The 19,040-nt window shown below is 40.3% G+C and overlaps 1 protein-coding gene across 13 annotated transcripts in view; it reads right to left on the reverse strand.

The window, feature by feature from the left end:
• Nucleotides 1-19,040, reverse strand: part of EXPH5 (exophilin 5) — a 67,373-nt gene that overhangs the window by 23,352 nt on the left and 24,981 nt on the right. For 3 of the 13 annotated variants that reach the window (XM_082626361.1, XM_082626356.1, XM_082626357.1), the window contains 2 exons: nt 4,218-4,378; nt 2,219-2,381 (listed from right to left, as the gene is read on the reverse strand). In XM_082626361.1, coding sequence (XP_082482487.1) covers nt 2,219-2,381; nt 4,218-4,378 — 324 coding nt within the window. Of the gene's footprint in view, nt 1-1,205; nt 1,232-2,218; nt 2,382-4,217; nt 4,379-4,459; nt 4,548-5,090; nt 5,205-19,040 lie in introns of those variants that run through there. The other 10 variants (XM_082626365.1, XM_082626364.1, XM_082626366.1 and 7 more) reach the window with 8 other exon arrangements.

A 19,040-nucleotide genomic window follows, 5' to 3' on the forward strand; every position in this document is an offset into this window, starting at 1 on the left:
AGGATGACTGTGCTCCCCTCTGGGGCTCTTTGTCAGTTCCTCCCACTGCGCTTATAGGCAAGGAGGAGTTCCTGAACCAGAGTCTGTATGCTGAAGCTTGATTCTGTATTTTGAAAAAAATCAGAACTGCCGAAGGAAAAAAGCTCTACTTAAGAATAAAGGGCCCCTCGGAATGTATGACACAGAATTTATAGTCCTACCATAGTACTATGCTCCCTTAAAAACACCCTTCCCGGGCTTCTCTGGTGGCGCAGTGGTTGGGAGTCCGCCTGCCAATGCAGGGGACACGGGTTTGTGCCCCGGTCCGGGAGGATCCCACATGCCGCGGAGCGGCTGGGACCGTGGGCCATGGCCGCTGAGCCTGCACGTCCGGAGCCTGTGCTCCCCAACGGGAGAGGCCACAACAGCGAGAGGCCCGCGTACCACACAAAAAAAACCCAACACCACAACAACAACAAAAAAACAAAAACAAAAAAACCACCCTTCCCCCAGCACACACATTCAGATTCAGGATTTAGATCCAGATATTTAGGTCATGTTCATATTTAAAAATAAAAAGGGCATATTTTCATGTTTTATCTTCTGAAACCTATTAGGAGCACAAAACAGTGCCTTCATTACATTTTGCACCAGCACAATTATTCCCACTTATGGTTTGAACATAAAATGTATTTAAAGATGGCAAATTCTGAAAACTGTAACACACACACATGCTTAAAGGATAAAATTTGTTTCATTTTTGTATCCTGTGTTTGGCTAAAAGACAGCTACAAGTCATTGTGATATTTAAGAAGAACAATCGCTAAACAGAATTTTGCAAGAGTTTCATTTTTTTCAATTTGGTCTATAACTAAAATACATGATACCCAGAATGAAGATTATAGATCTTTCATCTTCTTTGATCCACTTTGGCAGCAACTTACAATATGAGCTTGGAAATAACTTGTCAATAGAGTTAACAGTTTCCTCAACTTTTCCTAGTTTTCTAATGTTAGATTGTTCAGCTACAATAAAACTCTGCCTTGAAGAAAATTACCTAAATTACACAAATTACATCATAAGTCTCAGCCACACTACACATTAGGAATATTTCTTTTCTCCTTAAAAATAATATTTCCTATAAAGGAAATACTCCTCAATTTTTAATTCCCAAATAAGAGAATTACTAGTGTTTAAAACATTTTTTACAAAGAAAAGCTACTCACTATTTGAAGAGTATTTCCTCGTAAGTGACTCTGGTGGAAACGATCACATGAATCTACATTTTGTTCAGCTCTTCACTATTTCCTCAAAGACAAAAACAGCCTCAGGTGAAAGCTGGAAGCAAAAACCTTCCATTCCCCCAAGAGCTCCTCTACGAGTCAGGAGCCTCATTGCATACTTCACCAAGCTGCTTGCTGCCTGCTGTTTTTCAGCAAGAGTGACCTCCAACACCTTTTATTTAGAGCTGCAATGCACTCTTAATGGCACACATGGAACACATCATGTGCCAAGCCAACACCTTAAGAGGGTGGGAAGCTTTTCAACCAGGAAGACATGCTGAAAATATTTAGCAGTCAGCAAATTGCATGTAAGCAAAGCCTTGCTTGTTTTTCACAAAACAATCCAACAACGTAATGAGTCAAGATGAACTCATTTACACAGTTCTCAACTGGGAACCATCTGGAACAATATCTCCACTGCTCTCAGAGTTTCCTCTCCTTCACCTTAAGTTTAAATTCCAAGCAACTACAGAAGAATGGCTGTCCTCAATATTTTTAATGATGGTAATATATTTTTTCTCCATTTCATAATTCAGTTTTTCTCTACTCTTTGCTCATCTCATTTATGCTCATTTACTCTTTATACTGCAATTCTCCTGACACACATACTCCCCAAGTAAGGAGTAGTTTCAATTTAAATGTATCTTCCTGACCAGGGCAAAGACCAGGCTCTTGGAGCAGTGGAGAAACTGTCAATAATTATTTCTCAACATTTAATCCATCATTCACCATGTCCACCTCCTGAGACCTGTGCAGTTGGTTAGAAGTTGGATTTCAGATGAGCCCAGTTTCAAAGTTTCATAAGGACTTTGTCCCTTTGAGGGCTCAGCCCTGTTTCCTTTGTTACTATCTGAAATTAAATTCTAAGAACATTAAACATTCTGAACACAAAACAGGCTGGTGGGCTCTGGTATCAGGTAACTAATGAGCTGTCACAGGAGCTGAGTTTAACTCACTCTTTCTCTCCCAGCGGTTGAAGCTTTAAAGTCTCCTTTCTGGATTTTCTGAATGAGAACAGGGAAGCAAATGATGATCTGAAGCTCAGCCGAGAAGGAACGGATGTTGGGTTTCTTCGATTAGGTATATTTTTAGATCTTGATGTTTGTAATTCCATAGGATCTAAAAGAAAATTGTAAAAATTTTGCATGATTAATATTTCCAGGTGAATACTCTTGGAGAACTAACACCCCCACCCATGCAGTCTAGGATTGCAGGCATCCCCACATGAAGACCTCGGGACTAGGGGGCGCCCTGTGCCTCTTGGTTCTGCTGAGTGGAGGAGCCTCATTAAGAGTGGGGAGTCTTTCAGTAGGTGCTGGGGCCTGCAGCTCTGCAGGACGTCCTTCCCCTCATACCAGCTGGGACAGTTTCTCAATGTGTTTTCCCCAGGGCAATCCAAAGCCAAAGGTAGTGTGTTAGGGACCTCATCCGGTTCTTGTGCTGCTCTTAACTACCCTATCCTTCAGAAATTTTTATTTTGGTGCTTTAAAAACATAGTGATAGGGCTTCCCTGGGGGTGCAGTGGTTGAGAGTCCACCTGCCGATGCAGGGGACACGGGTTCGTGCCCCGGTCTGGGAGGATCCCACATGCCGCGGAGTGGCTGGGCCCGTGAGCCATGGCCGCTGAGCCTGCACGACCGGAGCCTGTGCTCCGCAATGGGAGAGGCCACAACAGTGAGAGGCCCGCGTACCGCAAAAACAAACAAACAAACAAACAAAAACATAGTGATAGACTACGTGACTTTTCATACCAAAGAAAGTAAAGGAAAAGGTAATTAAGCCCTTTAGAGTGCTCCTTATTCCCATTAAAATCTCTGTGCACATGTATTTGCTACATATACGGTTTATATGTGGGTATGCATGTAATATAAATATGTATAATATATATGTATAGATAATATATGATGTTATATATGAGTATTAAAAATTCTAAGGCATGCTCAACATATACCAGTTCCATCATGCTGTAATACTTTTGGACATGCTGAGTTTTTAAATGAGGAATTCAAGGTAAGGGGAAATTCATCATGGTATATATGGGGTTAATCTAAAAATCTGAATTGTGAACTTTTTAGATAGATTTCTTTTTTATGGGAGTTGCAAAATATTTCCAATATATAAGTTTAGATATATTGTTACATGTTTCTCAATGTTACTAATGTTAGTAACATATAACAAAAGCAGTCAATGTGACTCTATCAGTAGAGAGATACTTTACACTGTTCCACTACTTAAAATTTCTAATGCACTTTGTTATTCCCAAATAGTCCTGAGAAAGCAGTTTTTATTATCCTCAATTACAGATTAAAAAATAAGCGATTGGTGAAGGTGAGAGACATGATGGTAGTCACAAAGTTAGAATGTCCAAGGAAGGCATTTGTTTGACCTCATTTATGGGGTTTAAGTTACCAAAGTACCAGAAGGGTGGCAGCTTCTCTACCACCTTCCCCCTCCTAACCCCCCTCATGTCCTGTTCTCCTTTCCCTCCCTTCCTCTGTCTCCCCCTCCTTGTGCATCATCATCCCATTTATTTACATGCTTACTGTATTAGAGTTCAGTACTTTATACGTATTATTTTATTTAATTCTCACAACCACCTTGTGAAGTAGGTATTATCATTCCCATTTAAAGATGAGAAAATTGAGGCTTATAGAGAATAAGAATAAGTAACTTGAACAGAGTCACATGAATTCTGATAGAATAGAGAATATAGAGACATACAGAGTGGAGATTTGAATCCAGGCCCTTTTTGATACTGATGCCTGTGTTCTTAACCATTGTGCTATCTTGCCTGACTCTAAAAACATACCCTCAAGACAGTACAGTCCATTTTCAGTTCACTCTTTTTATTGTGAATTTTGCCCCTTATGATTTAAAAATAGTCCTGAACGTGGATTGGTTAAATTGGAGATCCCACTGAGCCTTTATCTACAATGAGGTGCCCTAAGAGCTCACCATTTTCTGCCATCCCCTTTCTCAGTCTGTATGTAACTGGTTGTTTTAACATTTGGCTAACATCTGTTTCATTGCAAAACTTTTTCCTTTGAACTTCTTCAAACCATTTACCAGTTACTCCTTGAAGCCATCTGATATCCCTCTTTGTCTTCTGGAGTTTCCTGAAATAAAACAAAAATATCAATGCATGCTTTAAATTTCTTCGCATGAAGTGCAAACTCATGTGATGGGTCAAACTTTACCTAGTGGAGGAGTTGCATAAACTATAAGTCCAGGGGAAAAATTGGCTCTAGTCGGAGTTTCCTCTTCACCACCATGGATGTATTTTGGCTGTGATCACATAAATTCGATGAGAATCTAAAAGTGTCTGCTAGTAGTTGAAATAATCAAGTTGCTGAGGACAATGTGGGTTGAGCATTGTGCAAACCTGACCTAATAATGCAACTGAATGATAGATATTTTAATGACATGGGGAAACTAGAATATTCTAGTTCTGATTACTCATTCATTCATTCATTAATGATTAGATGTTTATTGAGCTATGCTTATGTAACAGGTCCCGTGAAGGCAATGGGGATTCAATGGTGAATATAACAGATAGGGCCTTACTTGCCCATTCAGTGGTCAAAGAGAAAAGCTTACATGCAGAAAAGAAATTGTTGAATGTAACGGTCTTAGATAATGTAATTCTTTAAACACACAAACACAAAAGCCCATGAATGAGGACATGGCTAATGCTCAGTAGTTAAGGGCAGTATGATTTGAGATGGATAGGAAAGGTCATCCAAAGCACAAATGTGTCTGACCCACACTTCCAGAATGCCAGAACTGAAATCCTGCCATTATTTCTTTTTCTTTCTCCCCTGCCCTTACCTGCTTAGTCTTCTTTCAAATGAAAATGCTGCTCTAAGTCCTTAGTTAAATCATCAGTTGTGATTTTTTATTTTTAAAGCCGATCATTTGCTCCATTTCAGGAGGACCCTAGAACTGTTTGGAAATGAGAGAATATTTAATCCAGAGGGAGACTGCCCTGGACTGAGGCAAATAAAGCAGAAAGGGGAGTCTGAAGAACATAATGACAAATTTCATCAAGTGGTCAGCTTGACAAAGCTCTGATGAAAAAGCCAGGCTTGTTGTTGGGCCCCAAGCTCGAGAAGTTCTGCTGTTTTGGAAAGAAGTTCATGTGACTCTGCAGTTGCCCTTTATCCAGGGCCCTCTGTGAAGCACAAGTGTTAGAGAGTTTGTATTCCTAAGAAAGTGGTGAGCAAGACAGCTGCAGAATGGCTAATTTGGGGTTAAAGGCAACGAACTGTGATGATTGTAAGTCAGGCTCCTGCTTGGGGCTATGATACTGTCATTTTATAAAATAATCAAGAGGGAAGCCAGAGGCCATTCTGCCCAGACTTGCATTTTGAAAAGCATTACGCAACAGTCATCATGTCTAGTCCACATAATTTGCATTGGTGCCTCCCATTTTGCCATTGCCGTCCCTCTGACACCTGGTCACTCCTGTCTCTATTGCTACTATTCTTACTAACAGACTAAGAGACCACAAGTACCTGCTTCTAACCAGTACTGGCTGCCTCCAACTTATTACTACCTCATTTATTAGTGTCATATATATATACATATATATATATTTTTTTGGGGGGGGCACACCTCGCAGCTTGCAGGATCTTAGTTTCCCAGCCAGGGATCGAACCCGGGCCCCAGGCAGTGAAATTGCTAAGCCCTAACCACTGGACCTCCAGGAAATTCCCTAATGTGCCACATTTGTACATCACCTCTAGTTCCTCAAAAACCCTTCCTAATTATCAGACCCCAACATTCAGCAGCATCCCTGCCCACTTCTCAACACATCCTTCTCATTTCAGAGGACAGTCAAGCTACCCGACTTAGTAACTCTCTAATAAACGTAACTTTATTATTTTTTTCTAAAGCCTCCATATAATATTGACTCTCTTTTAAAATAATCACACTTCATTTAATTTCATCTCAAGCACTCATTCCACACTTGCACTCAAATCCATCACTGCCTGTTTCTTTTTTTTTTTTTTTTTTTTTTGCGGTACGCGGGCCTCTCACTGTTGTGGCCTCCCCCGTTGCGGAGCACAGGCTCCGGACGCGCAGGCTCAGCGGCCATGGCTCACGGGCCCAGCCGCTCCGCGGCATGTGGGATCTTCCCAGACCGGGGCACGAACCCGTGTCCCCTGCATCGGCAGGCGGACTCTCAACCACTGCGCCACCAGGGAAGCCCATCACTGCCTGTTTCTTTTCAACATTTGGCCAATGAAGTCAGAAATCTGTACCACTATGTGAATACTCAAGACAGTGTGAATTCTACTCTAGGACATATATCTTAAAGAAATACCCTCCCACTCCCCATCCCCCACAAAATACATGAATTTAACTGAACATTATGCAGTTGCTAAAAATAATTACTCAGGCAATGTAGCATGTGACATAACATGAAGCAGAAAAAACAAAGTACAACATTTTATCTATGCTTATAGCTGTGTGAAAATGATGCACCCATTTAGACACACTAGGGAAAAAAATCAAACACCTGGTCTCTTAGAACAGAGTAATTACAGGTATCAATTCCATTTTTAATTTTTGTAAAATTATGTTTATTCAATAAGTACAATATATGTTTCTTTTTAATGTGAGTTTTTATTTATATTATCATTTTACATTGTAATGTTTCTTGTAGATAGAGAAAAAAATCAGTCATATTTTCACAATCCTAATGCAATCAGTACTGCCCTTTTGATGTGATCTTTTCCTCTGCACTTTTCACATGGTTGTAATAAAATGTATTAAATATATACTTGCGGAAAGCCTCCTGCAGAGAAGATGCAGGGATACAATGGCAAGAGCTGATATAGCTACTATCCTAGAGAGCTTACCGCCTAATGAGAGAGACAGATATGAGTCCAATAATTATACAAATATAAGATAACAAAGAGTGTTAAGTATGATTTCTTCATTCAACACGTTTGAACTCTGGGCAATGAGCAGTGAACAAGTCAAGTCCTTGCCCTCATGGAATTTACATTCTGCTGGGGTAGGAGTGGGGGCAAACAATAAAAAAATTAAACAGGTGTTATGAGAGCATATAACAAGGGGCCCTGCTTATATGAGGCAGAAGCAAATATTTCCCTAAGTAGATGACATACGGCCTGAAGGATGAAGGATGAAGCAAAAGGTAGTGGGTAGACGGTTCTGGGAGAGAGCTTTCCAGGCAGAGGGGTAGCAGCTACAGAGTAAGTGCCCCCAAGGCAAGAAGCAAGGACCTGAAACGAGGCTGGCCTGGCTGGGATGTGGCAGTGGAGAAGAATAACTGAAGGGGAGAGCAGAAAGGCAGCTGCTAGATCATGCAACACTGGGGCTTAGGTTAAGCAGTTGGACCTTTAGTCTTGGAGCAACGAGAAAGCATTGATGACTGGGCAGGAGCATGACACATCAGATTTGTACTTTTAAAAGATCATCCTAGGCTAAAAAGCTTCTGCACAGCAAAGGAACCCAACAAAATGAAAAGGTAACCTACTGAATGGGAGAAAGTATTTGCAAATCATATTATCTGATGAGGGGTTAATTATCAAAATATATAAATAACTCATAAAACTCAGTGGCAAAAAAGCAAACTATCTGATTTGGGCAGAGGATCTGAATAGACATTTTTCCAAAGAAGACAGACAGATGGCCAACAGGCACATGAAAATATAGTCAATATCACTAATTATCAGGGAAATGCAAATAAAACCACAATGAGCTATCACTTCATACCTGTCAGAATGGCTATTATCAAAAAGACAAGAAATAACATGTTAGCAAAGATGTGGAGAAAAGGGAGCCCTCATATACTGTTTGTGGGAATGCAGTTTGGTGCAGTCCCTATGGAGAACAGTATGGAGGTTCCTTAAAAAACTAAAAATAGAACCACCATATGACCCAGCAATCCCACTACTGGGTATTTATCTGAAGAAAATGAGAACACTAATTCAAAAACATATGTGCACTCCTGTATTCACTGCAGTATTATTTTCAATAGCCAAGATATGGATACAACCTAAGTGTCCATCAATGAATGAATGGATAAAGAAGATGTGGCTTTATACATACATATATATAATGAAATACTATTCAGCCATAAAAAGAATGAAATGCCATTTGCGACAACATGGATGGACCTTGAGGGCATTATGCTAATTGAAATAAGTCAGAGAAAGACAAATACGATATGACCTCACTTATATGTGAAATTTAAACAACAAAAACAAGTTGATAGATACAGAGAAAAGATTGGTGATTGCCAGAGGTGTGAGGGGAGTGGGTGACAGAAATGGGACAAATGGGTAAAGGGGGTCAAAAGGTACAAAATTCCAGTTATAAAATAATTAAGTCATGGGGATGTAATGTACGCATAGTGACAGTAGTTAATAACACTGTATTGAATATTTCAAAGTTGCTAAGAGAGTAGAGATCTTAAAAGTCCTCATCACAAGAAAAAAAGTTTGTAACTATGTGTGGTGACGGATGTTAACTAGACTTATTGTGGTGATCATTTCACAGTATTATACAAATATTGAATCATTATGTTGTACCCCTGAAACTAATGTTGTAAAATAAAAAAAAGTTTTTAAAATTAAATAATAATGTCAATTATACCTCAATAAATTTTTTTTTACAAAAGATCATCCTAGCAGCAGGTGGAGAAAAGATTCCAGTGGGGAACAAGAGAGAGTGGTCAGGGTACTTATAGGGTGTAGGAGAGAGAGAGGTGTTTGCTTGGACATGGATGGTGGTGATGAAGTGGAAGAAAAGTAGAAAGTATTCAGAGCTACTTAGCGGGTGAAATTGTCCACCAAATGATTAAATGACTTTGGAGGGTTAGGGACAGAGACATATCAAGGAAGATTCCTCAATTCCTAATTTCCATAGGTGCATAGAAGATGCCATTCATTCACATAATGCATGTATAATCTTCAAAAAGGTTATATATAAGACACCTTCAACATTACTTATCTTTGGAGCAATCATTAAATATTTGCATAATACTCCAACAACTAGGATTTCCATAATTTATTTACTATTCCTCTGGTGCAGAACATTGTGATTTTCCCTTATAAGTATTGCTTAATGAACATCACTGCACATTTTCTATTTTTACAGTACCCCTGACAGATACTGAAGTAGGATTATAGGACCAAAGAGTCAAAATGTTTTTGTGACTCTTTCTACCACTACCAAAGTGCTTCTCAAAATGGCTGTAGCAATATTACTCATGCCAGCAATGTACAAGACTGCCAGTGGGCATCCTTGGAAGACTAAATATTATTATTTTGAGTATTTTTATTTTCTGAATTTAATACTTGCAAGGTACATGTTTAGAATTGTGGCGGCTATTTTTTAAGAATTTTTGTTTTCTTAAAAAAAATGCTACATATCTTTGATAAGTGAAGTTTGAACACTTTCCCATATGTTTACTAATTATATGTTGTATTTTGGCAATTGTACAGTTGATAAATTTATAAATCAATTCCTCAGAGTTTTTCACTGGAATGTGGCATGTTTAATAAAAATATGAACTATTTTTCTTATTTGCTTTAGTTATTTCCCCCAGGTTTCTTCTATTCTGATTAAAATTTGAATGTTGAGCCATATAAACCTCATTCTGAGTAGAGTAGATTAAAACAAAATTAATCTGTAGTTTATGCTAATATTTGTCTCCTGAAGACAATGAGAAATGAAATGTCTTATACCTCAATTTATTGAGGTATAATTGACATTATTATTTAATTTTAAAAACTTTTTTAAATTTTACAACATTAGTTTCAGGGGTACAACATAATGATTCAATATTTGTATATACTGTGAAATGATCACCACAATAAGTCTAGTTAACATCCGTCACCACACATAGTTACAAACTTTTTTTCTTGTGATGAGGACTTTTAAGATCTCTACTCTCTTAGCAACTTTGAAATATTCAATACAGTGTTATTAACTACTGTCACTATATATAAAACCATATAGTGGGGCTTCCCTGGTGGTGCAGTGGTTGAGAGTCCGCCTGCCGATGCGGGGGACACGGGTTCGTGCCCCTGTCCGGGAGGATCCCACATGCTGCGGAGCGGCTGGGCCCGTGAGCCATGGCCGCTGAGCCTGCGCGTCCGGAGCCTGTGCTCCGCAACGGGAGAGGCCACAGCAGTGAGAGGCCCGCGTACCGCAAAAAACAAAACAAAACAAAACCATATAGTGGTTATATGTAGATACATGAAAGGGCAAGATTTTGAAGAAATCCAGTGGCTTTTAAAGCAGAAGTATTCCAAGGTTGTCAGGGAAGTGGGTGAACATGTACAGCCAAGAGTGAGAAAATTCAAGGGTAAGGTAGTAAAAAATAGCATTGTGTTTACGTATTACTAAATAAGTAAACATAAATAGTTCTGGCCCTTGAAGTAAGGATAACCCAGGAAGGGAAACTATGAATGACATAAAAGTCTACTCTAGGTATTACTCTAGGCATCAGTAATTTACCGCCTTAAGCTTTATATACCCATAAGCCCTGTGCACTATAAAATACAGTCTGTATACTTGTAATGGTTGACTGAGCTTCTTGTACTAAAAGGAGCACACCAATTGTAAAACCAGTGGTTAAAACTCACTTATTTACTTAAAAAAAAAAACACATCAAATTAGCTCAACATTAGCAAAATAGAAAAAAAAAACTGAACATAAAGCAGGGGTAACTTGATGTGTGAAACTTAAAAAGACAATATTTTAAGTTTCAGCTAGCCTTAGTCTGAGAGAGATAACAGTTGCTTGCAAATGGAGTTGAACCAAGTTCATGGCCAGCCTGTACGGGGCTCTTCCTCATCTATTTTGGTTTGTTATATATTCAGCCAGTCATTTAGAGCACACAGTCCACTTTATACCCAAGAGAATAACCTCAAGGTTACAAAGGACATACAACATACATATAGACAAATCACCAGTACACAGATTATTTGCTTCATTAGTGCAGCTTGACTCAACATATCACAAGGGACTGCTGTCTATACATGTAATTTGTTCTACCCCTAGGCTGATTAACTTGACTAAACTAAATCAGGTCTTTTCTTGCTGGGCCATAGTCCCAGCCCTCTGCTCCAAGTCAAAATGCTCTTTCTTCATTCACAGGAATCTTAGTCTGCCCTGTGCTGTCTTTTTCCATTCTAGCACCTGCTGAATGAGTTTGTCCTCTGAGGTTCCTCCTTCTATGTTAAATTTCTTTTCCTTTGTTTTCCATCCTTGAGTAATGAACCCATCTCCCCATCTTCCTTGTACTCCCCCACTGTGCCCTTGCCGACCTTTGCTACTCACTTTTCTTTGTCCACCTTTTTCTGAGCAGGTCTCTGTCCTCATCTCTATTTTGATGACTAATTATGTACTAACCATTGAGAATGCGCTCAGTAAGTGATACACAGTTGTCTCTTTAACTTCTAGTCTTTGGCCCCACTTGTCTGCTCCCTGAGAACCAAACTCTGGCCTGTTCTTGAGCTGCCATCAAATAGTAGAAAGAGCACTGAATGAGGGTCAGGTTCTAGCTGGTGATCTTGGCCAAATATTTAACTCCCTTGGCTTTGTTTTTGTCACCTGTGAAAGAGAGTTAAAGACACGGTAGGTTGTTTACAAAGCAGGCGTCCATGGTTCCTTTCATGGCAGAAGGTATACTCCTTCATGGAGTGACTTTGTTCCTCCTCTGCCTCCTTGAATCTGGGCTGGCCTTGTGCTTGCTTAGACCAATTGAAAATGATAAAGTGAAATTCTGAGGCTTCTGAGCCTAGGCCTCAAGCAGCCTTGCAGCTTCTGCCCTCTCCCTCTCAGAATCTTGATTCTCTGGTCTGAAGAAGCCAGGGCTAGCCTCCTGGAGGATGTGTTCATGTGCAGAGGAGGACCCAGCGGAGTGCTATCACCAATTGCCAGAGATGTGAGTGAAGCTTTCTTAGACCACCCAGATGCCATCCAGCTGCCAGACGACTGGAGCCAAATGAGTGATCCCAGGCAAGACTAGGAGAACCACCCAGCTGAGCCCAGAACAAACGGCTGTCCCTTAGAATTGTGAGCTAATACATTGAAGTCATTTTAAGCCTTTAGGCTTTGGGATAGTTTGTTATGCACAATTTTTAAAAATGGACACAGATGAGATTATCTGGGAGATATCTTCTCAGTAAATCTTCTCAGTAAATGATGAGAAGTCCTGACCAAAATGTATGGTCAGGACTTCCCTGGTGGTGCAGTGGTTAAAGAATCCACCTGTCAATGCAGGGGACATGGGTTCGATCCCTGGTCTGGGAAGACCCCACATGCCGCAGAGCGACTAAGCCTGTGTGCCACAACTACTGAGCCTGCACTCTAGAGCCTGAGAGCCAGAGCTACTGAGCCTGCATGCCACAACTACTGAAGCCCATGCACCTAGAGCCCATGCTCAGCAACAAGAGAAGCCACTGCAGTGAGAAGCTTGTGCACCACAACAAAGAGTAGCCCCTGCTCGCTGCAACTAGAGAGAAAGCCCACCTGCAGCAACGAAGACCCAACACAGCCAAAAATAAATAAATAAACAAAATGTATGGTCAAAAGACTCATCATTCTCACATCAGAATTAAATCATTGAGAAATCTTATAAAAACTGAAAAGGGGTTTAAAGCATAATCAGGTCAATCTCCCTGTCTTCAGGTGAAATAATAGCAATAACAAATAATACGGGAAGATGCTATATATTGAGCACCCACCCTCTCCCAGGATTCTGCAGTCATAATCCTCACAACGCTGCACAGGTATTGCTGTCCTCATTTACAGAGGCCAGCAGGCTGGAGCTGGAGAACTGGGATGGGAACTCATGCCTCATTCGAAAGTCCATGGCCTCATGACCTACCTCACTGTCTCTGGGTACTATTAACCCCATTAATAAACAATGCAATTGATATAAGCTCAGAGTGATTTCTCCCAATTAAAAAGGTGACAATGAGTATTCAAATGTGATTGAGAACAGTCAGACAAATGTTGAAAGCAAACAAATTCCCCAGACCAGAAAACAGGAATTACAGCTTCCATTTTCTTGTAAGAAAAATCTCAAATTTCTCAAAATTGTTCCCTTATCATCTCCTCTTGCCAAGGGCATCAATTCCTCTTTTGGCTGTTCTCACCTCCCTTTCATCTCAATTCACATTTTTTTCTCCACTTTTCTTATTTCCTTGGTTTCTGTACACTTACCAGTTTGCTTAGCTGACCTTCCGGTACATGACTCATTTTATTACACCTTATTCTGCCTTCCAGGCAGCTAAGCATCCTGATCTCTATCAACCATCTACTCTTGCCTTCAAGGACCTCTTGCCAAATATTCCCCAAATCCCCCACCCTATCCTAGTCTCACAGGTTCAGTCACCAGTAAATCCCAGAACGAATTGTTCAATTACACTGAATCCTTTAAAAGTGGATTTGTCATTTGAATTGTAGGAGATCAAAGCAGCATTAAAGTTTTCTTCCCACACAGGAATTCAAATACATTTTTGTTTTATATTGCCTAGCAACCACAACACACAGAAAAGCACAAATGAGTGCACAGGGTGGGAACTGTGTCCAAGTCAGAGAGTAAACACTGAGTTAGTGTCATAGCAGACACAGGATCAGTCCCAAGCAAGGACCTTTCAAACCCTGAAACCCCAAGGAAACTCACCATCTTGGGAAAGTGTTGCCCTTTGGTTTTCCTGCTCCAGAAAGGTGATAGATACTTCCAGGTCCAGATTTCTTATCACTCATGCTCTAGGGAAAGCTTTAGGACAACTACTGTGAGTTCTCAGCCAGGAAGAGGCAAAGTAAAGAATGCAAAAGCCCTTGTTCAGTGGTTGTAACAGCAGCTTTACAATCCAGGGCCTGGCCTCTCCTCTCCCTGTTTGCTCTTCTGAAAAGATTGTTTTTTGACAGTCATGGCCCCTGATATCAGAGGCTATTTTTTGGCTCAGCCCATAGCCAAGACTCAGAAAGGGCAGAGATTAGAAAAAAGCAAGCAGGTGTATGGAAAAAATGTGTTCTTTTGATCATAGTAAAGTTAAACCATAGAAGGAAGTCTAGAGGAAGGGAAGCTCAGATAAGGAAGTGATGCAAGCAGGAGACAACAAAAACAAAGAGTGGCAGGAAATAGTGGCACCAGCATTCAAGCCAAGCTAGATAATAAAGCCCATTTAATCTCCCTGAATGGCTGTGATTGAACCAACCTAAAATAAAAGACAACCTTTTCTATATTTAAAAAATTGACCTGGGCTTCCCTGGTGGCACAGTGGTTGAGAATCTGCCTGCCAATGCAGGGGACACGGGTTCGAGCCCTGGTCCGGGAAGGTCCCACATGCCGCGGAGCAACTAAGCCCGTGGGCCGCAACTACTGAGCCTGTGCGTCTGGAGCCTGTGCTCCGCAACAAGAAAGGCCGCAACAGTGAGAGGCCCGCGCACCGGCGATGAAGAGTGGCCCCCACTTGCCACAACTAGAGAAAACCCTCGCACAGAAACGAAGACCCAACACAGCCAAAAATAAATATATAAAAAAAGAAATTGACCTGTGTAATCTTCTTGAATGCTTATTCTCATGTGACACAAAGTCACAACAAAAGGAAAAAATAATCTAAGTAACATGAAGGATGTATACTTCCTGTACTGGTTCAGATCACAGCGAGTCATTTCTTACTGATTAATCATTCTAAGGAAGGTGCCATAGAAAAGAGCTGTACACACCAAGGCCAAACTAAGAGTTTAAGTGCCAGCCCCTCATCTGGCCTCAGGGCTTTCTGTCTTCTTAGGCTTGTCTTATTTCTTTCTTAATCTATTTATACCTTTTACCCAAACCACCTGGGAAAACATCCATTGTCACCTCTATATTTGCCAAACTATTGAATTGCTTGTCATGTTCCTGTTGGTTTCACTCTCTGTCAGCTCCTTGAGGACAGGTATTGTGTCTCATTCCTCTTGGTGCCCCAGGGCCTAGCATGGTCTCTGACCCAGGATCAATCAATACATATTTGCTCAACTTCTGGGGTAATGAATGAGTTCTACATTCATCGCTGTGAAGCAACTCAGTCAGTATTTGACATAAGTGAGAGAGGTGACCCTGCACACACAAAAAATCATGTATGTGAAACGTAATTTCTCCATAGGAATAATACTGGAAAGCTAGTCAAAACTAAGATTTATATGATGCTAATTCTAGACCAGGCATGATTACTTATATTAATTAATTTAATCTTTACAAGAACTCTGTGAGGTAGATATTTTATTTCACTCTACCAATGAGGAAATTAAAATACTGAGAGGGTAAATTAATGTCAGACTGACTGGTTTGAATGCTGTCCCTGATCTTTATTAACTGTGTGATTTAAAACTCTCTGTGTCTCTGTTTTCTCATCTATAAAGTAGGGGTAAGGGTAACAACAATACCTCATGGGGTTTTTGTGAGGATTAAGTGAGTTAATACATGTAAGGCCCATATACCTGTCCTGGCACAAATGAAATGCTAAGTGAGTGTGATCTGCAAAATGACAGAACAGGCAGTAAAGGGGTGGATGGACAGAGAGTGGGGAATGGAACTTGTGTATCACCTTCCTCAACAGAGGTAGATGGCAGGCAGTAAAGAGAATTACCCTTAGGCTTTTCCTTTTCCTGTAGAGAAACTCAAAAGCATCAATTATTTATCATGGGCCACCTACCCCTCTTGGATCTCCAAGTTGCACTTAAATTAATAGCAGGATTGTGAGAAAACCAAACCTTGCATTACAGATTCCACAAACACAGACTAAATGCCGTGCTCAAGACAGCGGTGGGGGGCTGGGGGTTGGGGGGTTGCTGGGTAAGACTTATTGACGTCACTGGACTGGCCCTCACGCTGCACTGAATGCATTGGCTAATGCCAGGGTTTGGGCCATCATTTGCTAAGAATATTGCACCGATTTTAGTAGAAGGTCTAAAGAACATTTACTGTTTTAAACTCTATTAAGGCAAACATACATGAACTGAGAAGAACTTAGACTTTTACTTATCTTAAACCTGATTCAAGTCTAACTTCAGAAAGTAACTATTCACTCATTTATTCAACTAATATTTTTTGAGTAGGTATTACGTTCCAGGCACTGTTCTAGAAGCTTGGAATATAAAAGTGCACAAAAGAGACAGCTCCAAGCCTTCCTGGAATTTGTAGTCTAGCAAGTAGCAGTATTTCCATGGCCACCTCCGTGGCCCAAGCCACCACCATCTCTCACCTGGACAAACACTGGAACTCCCTACTTCTCTGCCTGCTTCCACTCTGACCTCCCTTCCATCCAGGCTCCGCACAGCAGCCAGAGTGACATTTTTAAAAAGTTAGTTACATTATGCATTCCACTCCCCTGCTTAAATCTCTCCAGGAACTTCCAATCATGCTTAGAAGTCCAAACTCCATTGGTCTTCAAGTCTGTACAGAATCTGGCTCTCTGCCTTTTCTGTCACTTTTCTCATACTCCTCTCCCCACCACTCAGCACTTGGCCTTCTTTCTGTTCCTCCAGCAAGCCAATTTGGTTCCACTGGGCTTTGCACTTGCTGTTTTCTCCACCTGGAATGCTCTTCCCTATTTGTCTCACGGCCATTCCTTTGTATCATTTAGGCCTTAGCTAAAATGTCACATCCTTAGAGAGGTCTTCCATGACCCTCCAAAACTACAGTCACTTTCTATCAAACTAATTGGTTTACTTTTCTTCATCTCATTTATCATCACATGAAATCATCTTCTTCATTTATTTACTTTTTTATTGATTAAAATATAATCCATAAGAGCAAAGACCTTGCCTGCCCTGTCTTCTGGAATGATGTCTGATATAGAGTAGGGGATCAGTAAGCCCTTGATGAACAATTGAGTAAGAATTTGGGAAACTCTTGTCTATGGACCAGAATTTCTTCATCTATAATATGAAGGATTTGAACTAGATGTTCTCAAGGGTGCTTTCCTGCATTTTATCATGCTAAGATTGCTTTTGCTAATATTTCAAGGGGTATACCCTAATATTTCAGGACACGGTGAACAAATCCATATTTAGCTCTGTCTGAGAGTTCATAAGATTCCAACTCTGTCTCCCTTGGGCCTCTGTATTTCAGCCTGAAAAGTCCCAATTATTCATATTGTACTCATGTGTCAATTGCCCTTTCACCCCCTTCACTCTTTCTTTCTGCTTCTTCACTCTGGATCCATCACATGATTAAAATAAAACAACTAGAAGAGGATTTATTGTCAAACTGACAATAACTTTATGGAAGATGAAGACAATATTTCATATTATATCTAGTATCTTCATGATGCTGCTGAATGTTATGGGAACCTTGCACCCTGGCACAGCACATTATTCCCTGCAGAGGGACGTGCACCTGGAATTAAATGTTAAGCATATGCTGTGTGACAGCCACTGTGATAGGTACTTCCACATGCATTATCTCATTTAATCACTATGGGTGCCCAGCGAGGTAGGTATTATTATACTCATTTTACAGTAAAAGGAGTTGAAACCATGAAGTGTGAAAAATCTTGCCTGTGGTTATACAGTGGTAAGTGAAAGAGTTAGGCTTCTTCCTAGCCTCAGATCCCACTACCCAGCATGATAACATGTGTTGAGTGAGTACAGTTATTTCCAGATTGTTTCCCAGAGCCTGAATTATTCAATGCTCACTTGTCTCTGAACTTTTTTTCACACTGGGTGTCTCATCACTGGATTGCCAGCTCCTTAAGCAGAGTGCCAGACATTCTGAACACACAGCAAACAGTGACTAAATATTTGTTGAATAACCCAACAAAGGAATACAAGAAAATTAAAAACTAGAGATTTTAGCCTTTGCTTCTCACTTATTCTCTTTACACAGATGCTTAGACATCTTCCACTGAAACTTGTAAGGCAAGGGTTAGTTAATTCAAGTTGAATGCTAGGGTTTTACAAGTGTAGGGAAGCTGCTCAGAGCCACAGAATTGGATATGAATGCTTCTTGTAAGGCTGTTATATTACTAGGACAACTGCAAGGCAGGTTAGAACCAATAAGTTTTGATCAATAGATAAAGTATATTACCTCAACATCTTGGATTTGTTTATTATATTATTCATGGCTTCTTCTCAAAGACAACTACATGCAAAATTCTGACCACACTCTCTACACTGTTAGTTATATAGAGTTAGGTAGCAAGACAACTGTTCTCACGCAAATCTGGTGCATCCTTCTTTCATTTTCATGAATAAGAATGCAGAGCATGTTTTTTTTTTCACATATTCAGGCAATTTAATGTTAATTCTTATAACGTGTCCTGACAGGAAAAAAATAAAGAGAAACGTTCTCAGAGGAGCCTAGGCAATTCCACAAGGTTGAAAGAAAGTGATGTCCCCATAGTTTCATTCCAGGTCCAGGCAGAAATGTCACAAGACTATATTCCCTTCACTGTCTCAATACCCACAATTATCGTACTTAACTAATTCATTCTCTGTATCATGAAAACTTAAAGATGTTAGAAAATCAACTCAAATCCAACATTTTGGAAGTAACTTTAACTTTAAGGAACTTAATGTTGTAATATGAGACTCCCTCTGCCACACCCCTACCTACACACTGACCAAATGTGTAAGCCGAGGGGGAAAGAAAGATAGTTCTCAAATGGCTATTTAGTCTTTGCTTTGGGACACAGAATGCTGAGAAAATGCTTGAGGTTTTCTAAATGCCACCACCATGAATGTACTGCGTCTGGGTTCCCATCAGGGATAATGGAGGTTCAGAAAGTCCATGGCTTGCAA

Source organism: Mesoplodon mirus (assembly GCF_964341445.2).
Source record: "Mesoplodon mirus genome assembly, chromosome: 7".
NCBI lineage: Eukaryota > Metazoa > Chordata > Mammalia > Artiodactyla > Ziphiidae > Mesoplodon > Mesoplodon mirus.